At 42.0% G+C, this 10103-nt stretch overlaps 1 protein-coding gene across 4 annotated transcripts; it reads left to right on the top strand.

The window, feature by feature from the left end:
• Window positions 240-9874, top strand: NAAA (N-acylethanolamine acid amidase). 4 transcript variants are annotated; one of them, XM_021395817.1, is made up of 11 exons: window positions 240-662; window positions 824-988; window positions 1802-1928; window positions 2654-2744; window positions 4695-4771; window positions 5530-5702; window positions 6557-6619; window positions 7206-7272; window positions 7838-7866; window positions 8593-8689; window positions 9507-9874. In XM_021395817.1, the coding sequence occupies exons 1-10, from the start codon at window positions 478-480 to the stop codon at window positions 8666-8668; spliced, it is 1053 nt and encodes a 350-aa protein (XP_021251492.1). In that variant the 5' UTR covers window positions 240-477; the 3' UTR covers window positions 8669-8689; window positions 9507-9874. The 4 variants fall into 4 exon arrangements, with proteins under 4 accessions (XP_021251492.1, XP_021251491.1, XP_021251489.1 ...); XM_021395814.1 differs by having other exon boundaries at window positions 414-662; window positions 9510-9874; XM_021395815.1 differs by lacking the exon at window positions 9507-9874 and adding an exon at window positions 9034-9494 and having other exon boundaries at window positions 414-662.

The following is a 10103-nucleotide window of genomic DNA, read 5'->3' as shown; positions in this document are numbered from 1 at the left end:
AAACCCTCTTCTCTTTGCTCCCTGAACAACTGAGCACAATTTCCCTAATCTCTGGGTGTTGATTTAGAAGTAGGTTGTTCTTGAGGCTGGACGAAGTGTTTCTTTCTTCCCCGCAGATATTTTATTTCAGCTGAGCCAGGGCCCCCAGCCTCTAGCAGCTGTGTCCAGTTCCTCAAGAGCTTCCTTTCCCCTACTGAAACATGACAGCGCCTCAAGGCTGTGAAATAGACACTGCCATATCCTCACTGTCCTGCCTTCGACCCTCCAGTCCCACCTGCTGCGCCTGTGGGGGTGGAAGGGGCTGCGAGGGTCTGCCAGCTGCCGTGCGGCTTTCCCCCTGCGCGAGGCAACCGCTGTGCGCCGCGCCGTCATCTCCTGGCCCTTCCCCCTGGGCCGCCCCTCAGGGGCGTGAGGCGGCCGCCGTCGCTCGGGTCCCGGCTCGGGCGGCTTTGCCCTCCGGCGGCCGCGACGAGAGCGATGTGGCGGGGAGCGGCGCGGGGGCTGCTGCTGGCGGCGGTGCTGTGCGGGGCGGCGGCCCGGCCCCCGGCGGCCCCGCTGCTGTGCAACGTGAGCCTGGACAGCCCGGCCGAGGAGCGGTGGCTGCCGGTGCTGCGGCACTTCGAGCCCGCCTTCCTGCGCGCTGCCGTCGCGCGGGTCATCGAGTGAGTGCGGGGCGGGGTGGGACGGCCGGGCCACCGCTGGGCGGCTCCGGGTGGCGGAGAGATTGCCCGTGACATTGCGTTGTGGGCTCTCGGCGCGGCGTAAGTCGCAGACCTTTTTGTCTTGCTCTCGGCTCGCTAACGCCCTGAAGCGTGTTTTGCAGCGAAGCTGTACCGAAATGGTTCCACGAAGTCATTCGTCCGATAGCGGCGGAGCTGGAGTCCTTCATGCCGCAGCCCTTTGCGGGGGAAATTCGGGGGCTGTGCGAGGCGCTGGGGGTCAGTCTGGGCGACGGAGTGCTGCTCAACTTCGCCTATGAATATTCGGCGTAAGTGGCAGATACTAATAGGGCCAGACAGGAGCTGCCCGGGTTCGTTTTGGTTCGGTGTGGGAGCACGTGTGAAAGGGCAGATGGGGACGGGGCAGATCAATTGCACTTTGTCGCGGAACCTTTCCTGCGTTCAGCTGGAGGCGGGCTGCGTGCCGCACACCTGGTCGGGCCGCCTCTGGAACACTAGCTCCCTTAGTGCTTCAGCGGGCAGGCGTTGCTCTGAGCCCTGATAAGGCCCGTGACATTGTAACTTTCTCAGCTCTAACAGTGCTGGAGAATAAACATCAACTAGGATCAAACTGCTGGTCTGCCATTTTTTTTAACCATTACAGTTTTAACAGACAGTGCTGTGCATCACCGGGATGACAAATTTACAACTACAGAGAACTACGGAGTTTTTCCCTGCTAATTCAGTCATAGAATCATGGAAAATCCTGAGTCCAGAGGGACCCATGAGGATCGCAGAACCATGGCACGGTTTGGGTTGGAAGGGGCCTCAGTGCCCACCCGGTTCCATCCCCATGCAGTGGGCTGGTTGCCCTCCGCCAGATCAGGCTGCCCAGTGGTGTAACACCTGACCTGGAAGAGTAGGGATTTTGGCTTTGTGAGCCATGTGGGATGTTGTAAGTTAAATATTGTACTTTCTCTATGTTAGACTTTTTGGGAAAGATCTTTACTTTGTAGATACCATACTCGGTTATCATAACTCAGTTACTCCTGAAAACCTGAGTAAGTTCAGCTAGACCAAAATATTGAAATTGTTGTCGTACCTTTTTCTAAAATCCTGCTTTCTCTTTTTTGTTCTTTAAGGTTTTGCACAAGTATTATTGCTCAGGATGACAAAGGAAACATTTACCACGGACGGAACCTGGATTATGATTTTGTAGATATATTAAGCAAGATTACAATTGATGTGCAGTTCATAAAAAGCGGGCAGGTACAAGCTGTGGTTGACGTGGCTGGGTGGTATTTTGTGAAGCAGTGGTGTGCTGTTGTACAACTGCACAGGCTGTGCTATTTAATGTAGTAATAAGGTTCCAGACCCAAGTTCACTGAATTATTAGAATGCCACAGTCCCTCTCTGGGAGTGTGGGATGAGTGCTGTTTTGTTTTGGTTTTGTCTTTCTGGACATCTAGTTAGTGGTGACAAATTGGAACAAATAAAACAGCATAATCTTGCATCTTAAGATGATTTATCTGGAAGGAGATGTGGAAAGAAGAAAATGCCAAGATACTGAAAAAGAAAATAAATACTAGAGAATATAGGAAATAGATCAGTTTTGGCAGGAAGAGATTCTAAGGCATTTTTCTAAGGCCTTGTTAATTTTCTTGACTAATGCATATGTATTATAGATTAAAATTACTAAGAATGAGCTAGTTGCTAATGCAGTCCTCGCTAGTGTGATTTTCTTAATATTCATTCGTGCTTTTTGCAAATAGAGAATTCTTTTTTTCTTTCTTACTTGACCACCTGCTAACTTGAGTGGTATTTTTAACTTCCTTTGCAAGATTTCCTACAGTGCAAAGGGTTTAAAAGAGGTTTTCAGAATGGTATGTGAAAGGCACAGGAAAAAGTACACTATACTGTTTCAGAATGTTGCTTGTATTTCAAAAAGTGCTCTGTTCCAGAATGCTAAAATACCCTGTGTCTCCTGGTTTCAGATAGCATATCAAGGCACTACGTTTCTTGGCTACGTAGGTTTATGGACTGGGCAAAGTCCTCACAAGTTCACAATCTCCGGTGATGAACGAGGTAAAAAAAAAAAGAGAAAAATCTACCTTCCCCACTTGACTTTAGGTAGGCTATTTCAGTTGATTGTTGCCTCCTTCAGCTCTTCTGCCGTGTTCTCCCAGAAGTAAAAGCTCTGTGAAGGTTTTCAAGATGAAAATGAAACTGAATAACTTCTCTGTCTGTCAGGAGGTAAAAGCACGCATGCTGCCAGTTTTTGACAGCTGCAAAGGGAGAGGCATTTGTTTATCGGCACAGTGTCATCTGAGCATGAAAAGCGTCAAAGGAGACAGAGAACCCTGGAGAAGACAGTAAGAGACAAACACAGTTTGAGGCAGCAGAGTAGATGTTAAGAGAAAAAGACAGCCATGTATGGTAGATAAACTGCTGCTTTCCTAGTTCTTTGTTCCTTCTTCTGTTTTCCAGTTTTCGCTGTCCCCTTAAGGTAGCTTGAAAAGGGTGGGAAGACGAACATGAGACTGAGAGCCCTATATAAATATTGATTGTCCCTGTGAGTAGGGATTCTGATACGGAGCGCACACACCTTTTGATTTCTGTTTCCTTTGTTAATATTGCCTTGCTGTGTTCTGTAGATTATTTTGTAGTTTACATTCCTACTTTTAAAAGCCTGCTTCTGATGCTAGCGTAGTTATTTGATTTTTTCAAAACTGGACTATCCTGGGCTAATACTGAGATACAGACTGCTCTTAATTTGTACTGAGGTCACCTTGGAAATAATGTCTTCCGTTTATAAGTCTTTGCAAAAGGGTTGATTTAAAAAGATTTGCAGACCAAAGTTTGTGGATGGGAACAACATGGGGACAAAATCAGCGGAGTCCTGTTCTCCCTGCTTTATCTCAGCAGCGTGCTTCAGCGTTCAGTGTAAGCATCACCTGGGCCCGCAGTGAGATAGTTTAGTCAGTGGCCAAACCCATTCTGTTCTTCTGTTGAGGATACAGGAATGGAGTACTGCAAGCTTTTGTGTGAGGTGGACCCACCTCGTCCATCAGGAACTGATGTGCTGATGTCTGCGTTGATCTGTTCTTCATTCTAATATTCTCAAGTAGCACACAGTCAATATCTGTTAGCTATTTCAAGGTTTCTGTGTAATTCTTATTATTGTAAGGGTTCAGTAAGATGAAAACAAGATGATTTATGCAAATATTTGAGCTGACAAACTGTGGTATCATATGAGCAGACCTGCAGTCTTTTTGGCAACGTGTGCTACAGAGTGCTGTTCCTCGTTGCAGTAATCTTCTACTCTTCCTTGCTCAGCGTTCAGCCAGGAGGGGAAAAAAAAAGAACTGATGAAAAATTGAGAAGCCAGGAAATTATCAGCACTGGAAGGAATGTGGTAGTTTTTGATTGGAAGTGGCAAGTTCTTAGAAATATTGTGCAATTTCTGCAAAAAAAAAAAAAAAAAAATTCACACACTTTTGTGTGATTTTTTTTTTTCTGCTCAATTTTTCACTTCCATTTAAGGCTGATGTTAGGTCCTCTGCTTCTCAATCACAATGTTTCCTACAGTGATTTGCTTGAGAACTTCTAAGTTAAACAAAGAGCAGAAGGTCCATGTGCTGTTTACTGTGGCTTTCTTCAGCAGCTTGCTGTCTGTAGCCTTTTGCTGGATTCTTGGAACTAAAATTGCTGACACCAATCCCAAAATCACTGTAGTTTTTTGCCTGGAAATGGGAATACTGATGGTGACCTTGCAAGATAAATCTTTTAACTTCAGAGCATGTTTTCTGATAGAAGACTTTCAGATGGGGTGAAGGTTCTGTTGCTGTGTAGCTTAGAAGAGTTTTTAATGTAGCAGAGGGAAAGCCTGCAGAGCTAGGGGTGGAACTTAGACAGGAAGACAGGAGGATGCATTTGACAGAGCATAACTAGCATGCATGTGTAATAGTTTTCCCCTTTTTTCCTTTTTTCCTTTTTCCTTATTTTTCCTTTCTTCTTTTCTCTTTTTTTCCTTAGAGGGTGGTTTCTGGTGGGAAAATGCAATAGCTGCATTTCTGAATCGAAATTACCCTGTCAGCTGGCTTATCCGAGATGTAAGTGAAACAATGTTTTAGTCTCAGTTTTCACAGTGATGTTGTTTCAACTTTAAAACTCCAAGTAAATGTGGTTTTTCAACTTCTGTTTTCATGAAAAATGCAATAAATGCTAAGTAAATATATTTCATAAGAGCAAGTAGATGTTATCCTCAAATTAGAGCTCATTGTTGAGTGGCAGGAGTTACACTGGTATTGTATAAAGCATGTTTTATGAATATTGTGGTAGCTTACTGCTACTATAAAACAGATCTGCGACTTCTCAGATTTGTGAATTATAGCAAATATGAGTTATGTTTTGTAAGTGGCCTCCCTGCAGAGATGGGATGTCTGTTGCAGACCTTATTTTTCATATTTTTTGAGTTTAAGATGCGAGTTGAGACCGTGAGACTGTTAGCTGCAGTGTTGCTGTCAGAAATAATTAGTGGTTAAGAACGATTGAGAACAATTTTGTTTTTGAACTTTTTTCACTTTTCATCATATTATAAACACAAATACACATATGTATGTACATTTTTCCTTTGCGTATGTGCAGAGATGGAAGGAATGATGTCAGCTGTGAGTTGCACTCATTTCATGTTCTTATGTCAGTTTGGAAAGCTCTTTTCAAAGACATATTTTCAAATAGCACTGTGTAGTCCACTGCAACTTGCAGTGGTGCTGGGACTGTTTCACTTTTTAAGATGTCCCAGTGCTTGCTTTTGTGCTTGACTGTGTTCTGTGACTTTTGTTTCATTGTGATCTCCTTTTTGCATCAGACCCTGAGCAGAGCAGAGGACTTTCAGTCAGCTGTTCTCAGACTAGCTGGCATTCCCATCATTGCTGAAGTTTACTATATTGTAGGAGGCGTATCTCCCAAAGAAGGCATGGTCATAACAAGAAATAGAAGAGGGCCAGCAGACCTCTGGCCTCTTGATCCTTTAGGTGGAGCGTAAGTAGAAAAAATGTTTCGTTTACTTTTTCATACTCTCTCTTGAGTGACAGGTGAAGATAATGGGACAGCTTTTGGTGTAGATCCAGGTTCATCTCTTATCAGGGCTCACAGCTGAGCAGGGAAAGTTTGGGAGCCCCTGAAAAGAACTGTGATCCCTTCTTCTTGAGAAGGAACAACAACACCATGTCAGGTTGGGACAGTCAGAGCATCAAAGGTGGCAAAAGCTTCTGCATACATTCATTTTTACATGGATGCTAAAGGAGATGAGACCTGAAGGCTTGTCCTGGATGTCTGTCTGCCAAGTATTGCATGATAAAATTCAGCACTCTCAAGTTAGTTTTCACCAGTGTGATAGAAGGGTTGAAGGCTCAAAAGTAGTTGTTTCTATGACTTTTGTGAAATTGGCAACTTAATATGAGAAGATCATCTGCAATAGTTGGCCTGCAGTGAAAAAATGGCACTTAATGACTGCTGTTAACAATAAATATTGGCTTGAGTACAGCCAAATGGCTTGTTGGCTCTGTATAATCCAAAATGAATGCTTCAGGCTGCATGCCCATAATCTCTTCTGAAATTATCTCTTTAAAGGTCTAACCTTGCTTTTATTCTAGTCAGTAGTTTTGCTACTGGCAGTTCAATGACCACTCTTTTTTTTAGTGCGTGTGTTCAGTAGTTCATGGTAAAGGCTGCCATGTGTACTAACCCTTGGATTTGCAAGAGACACAGAGAAGAGGCATCTGAGAGAATTTTTTTTTTCCTTTTGGACATACAGAAATATTGATTCTTGGCTTTTATTAATTACCTGCTGATGCATCTTTTGTTTACTTTTATATTTCTGTGTTGCATGACAGATGGTTTCGTGTGGAGACAAACTATGACCATTGGACTACCCCTCCTCCCCATGATGACCGAAGGTAAAATTAGTTTGGACCTCTGTAGGAAGATATCATTTTAATTTTTTAAAAAGCTCACAGACTTGGATGTTTTCTTCTCTGAGCAGCTGTGTGTTAGCTGAGCAGGCAGTTAGTTCTGTTTCTGTAATGCCACTCAAATGGGAACAGGTAAGCTAAAGAGTGATAATGATACATGCCAGAGGAAAGTCCATGTGGCATTGAATGGCAATACAAGGTGAGAAGTCTCAAGGTTATACTGTGTATCAAAAATCTCTGTATAAAGCAAAATTTAATAAAATTTACAGGATTTAGTTTCACATTGGAAGTATTTGATATTGCTATTGAGAGACATGATATGGTCTTTAGGATGTGTCATTTACAAAAAGCTGCTGGCCCATTCCCTGTTGTTCTGTATTTACGGTGTAGTAACGTAGTGACTTCAGCAATATGAGACTACCTTCAGTCACCCAGAATTCTGGATTATTTTAGGCCAAAATAGACATTTTAAATTAAAGGCATTCATTGAGGAAATTCTTCTCTATTCAGTTTTCTATTGTTCTTTGGAACAACACATTGTATTTAATGATATTGCACTATTTTCCCACAGAACTCCAGCCATGAAAGCTCTCAATGCTACTGGACAGCATAACATCAATTTTGATACACTCTTTCAGGTATTTCTTTTAAATTCTGTACAGCATGTAGACTTTCACTAAAAATTATTTCAAAGCAGATGTGCATTCACTTTGTTGTCAGTGATTTAAAAGCCATGCAAGGAGGGTATGGTGAAAAGGATGTGCTGCACGGCCATCTTTGGAGAATTTAAGGCTAATGGGTTTATATGTTAAAATGTTTCTGAACTCCATGCATAGTCATTTCATTATAGTCTGCTGTTTTAAGTTGAAAGGCTCAGTGACGAATCCCATCACCATCAACTCTGCAATCTTGTTGTTCAAGCACAATTATAAATATTACTGAGGGCAGCTGAAGTGTTACACAAGAGTGAAATTTACCATTTAGTAATTTAGTTTTGAGAACTTAAATGTTGTGTATTTCAGAGTTCTTATTTAAAAAAAAAAAAGTGAAATGGTCTGATATTAAAAAACAGAGCTGAACAGCAAGAATAATTCTTGTTTTTCCATTATGTGGTTTCATAACTTCATCCTATGCTGTTTCTTAGTAGTCTTTTAATTACCTTTTAACTTACCAAAATGACAACACTTCAAACTTTCTGTACAGGTACTGTCAGTGAAGCCAGTCTTAAATAAGTAAGTATTAGATTCAGAGATGTCAATCAGTACCTTCTGCCATGCAACAGGCCAAAAACTTCCTTGGCATTTTCATGTACCTCTGTTTGAGTGTCTTGTGGTTTCCCAGCTTAGATTTCTGCTTGTGCACATAGCACTGTGTCTTCACTTCCACAGAACAATTCCTCTTTGGTCTGTCTCTTTCTGGCTATGAAATTGCACTTCGTTTGGTGTAGTCTGGTAACGGAAACTTGCTTTGTAGCAGAGAAAAACATGACTGCTTAGATGATTGATCAGCAGTACTTTTTACAATTCTTCTGGCCAAGTCATTAGTGCCTTTGACTGTAGGAAAGTTTAGATTTGTGGTAATACTGGAAATGTCTCTTTTTGGTACTTCTGATGTAGCTCTGCTTGATGTGCGGAAAAACTGTAAAGTAATAATTGGGGACATAGCTTTTAGGTACCTTTTTTAAATAGGTTTGGTTCATTTTAATGTTATGGTTCTGCATTGTTCCACAGATCGCACCTTTGCAGGTTATCCTTTCATTTTACTTTTACATGGAGCTCCCTGCTTGTTCTAGGTCAGTCACTTGCGTTAGAGCTTGGCAGTGGCTTCTTCAAAGTCTCTTTGTCACTTTTCCTAACACTTGCATACATACGCAGAATCTGCTGCTTTGCTAGTTTTATAAATTAATTTTCTTGTCTGTAGAGTGATTTTCACTCACGCTTTTCTTCTTTGCCTACCAGTAATACAGTGTATACTACAGTAATGAGTGCTGCATTTCCAGAGAAGTACCAGACATGGATCAGAACTATGAAGTGAAGAGGAGTAAATAACACACTGGTATGCCTAGCTACTCGTACTTAAATAAAAATTCCAGCTCAGGAGTCACTGAGGTATAAAGCACTGCAGTGGCACTCAAGTGACCTAGTCTGAATTCCTGATTCCTTGGTTTGTTCATTGACCTTGCTTCAATACCTTCCCTAGTTGATTTAGAGATAAGAATTAAGTATTGACTTTTTTTTGCAAAAACCCTTTGAGATTGCTATAGGAAAAGTACTTTTAATAAAGTAGGGAGGAAGGGGTGGCTGCTGTTGTGACCTACTGGTAGTTGTTTGCTATAAATGAATGCTTTATGTATTATTTTTACTAATTCCACTAGAGTGATACATTTGGTGTATCTTCAGGTGGCTAACTATGACAGGAAGCCCTGCCAGTGGTGAGCTGAACGTGAGCAGATGATGTTCAGCACTTGGCACGAGCAAAGATCAAGCTTAATTTGTGGCAGCCTCTCTCAACCAAGTGAACATCAGCATCCTTTGAGATTTTTGTCCTGTCAACTTGCAGAAAAAGTCAAAGTGCTTCAACTCGCACAGTGCCTCATGTGGTAGCTTTACTGTGTTCAAAGGAAGATACTAAGTTACATGTATTTCTTCCAAGAAGCTCTGGTTGTGTGGACCTGGCAGGACAATAGCAAGCTGTATTCCAGTTCAAATAGATCTTGAAATCTTCATCGGTGTTATATTCATAGCAGTTATATTGGACATGAGATTTTAGCAAGACTAGTTCCTTTCTTTTGGGAATTCTGAAGAGTTTGTTTCTTTCTTACGTGTATACAAACCTGTACTCTTACATTTATCTGTCTGTCTTTTTATTTCAGCAGACTAAATAGGAGAAAAGTTGAAGCTTTCCAAGACCGGCATATGCTTTTAAAAACACTCCCAAAAACAGTACACTTGCTTTGGATTACTAATTGGGCGAACCATTCACAAAATAAAGACTTGTTAGTTCTTTGAAGTGTTGCAGATGATACTGTTAATGAACTGTAATGGAAGTTTGTTTTTATTTTAATTATATTGATGTCCTAGCAGATATTGATAGCTAAAATTTGCTATTATTGTTTTTGGAAAGAGTTGTGCAGAATATGTTCATGTACTGACCATAAATAAAAAGTTGATCTATTTTGTGTGGGATGTAGGTCTGAACGTAATGAAATAAAAATATGCAGCTGATTGCTTGATTTATGAAGACCTGTGGTATTACTGCTAATGTCATTATCCATCTCTGACTTGTATGGGACCTGTGGTCATTAGCCCAGCAGCATGAGGTGCTGTGCCCACAGTAAGCTGGCATGAGTGCTGGGGAAGCTGGCAGACCAACAGGATTGTTGCAGTCCTGAGCCTGTCTCAGGCTTTGTTCAGATGCCTCACTTTGGCCATGCCGTCCTAATGTGCTCTGTAGACTTTTCTCAGCACAA

This window comes from Numida meleagris, chromosome 4, assembly GCF_002078875.1.
Source record: "Numida meleagris isolate 19003 breed g44 Domestic line chromosome 4, NumMel1.0, whole genome shotgun sequence".
Classification (NCBI taxonomy): Eukaryota; Metazoa; Chordata; class Aves; order Galliformes; family Numididae; genus Numida; species Numida meleagris.
This window is presented reverse-complemented; position numbering and strand designations above follow the sequence as displayed.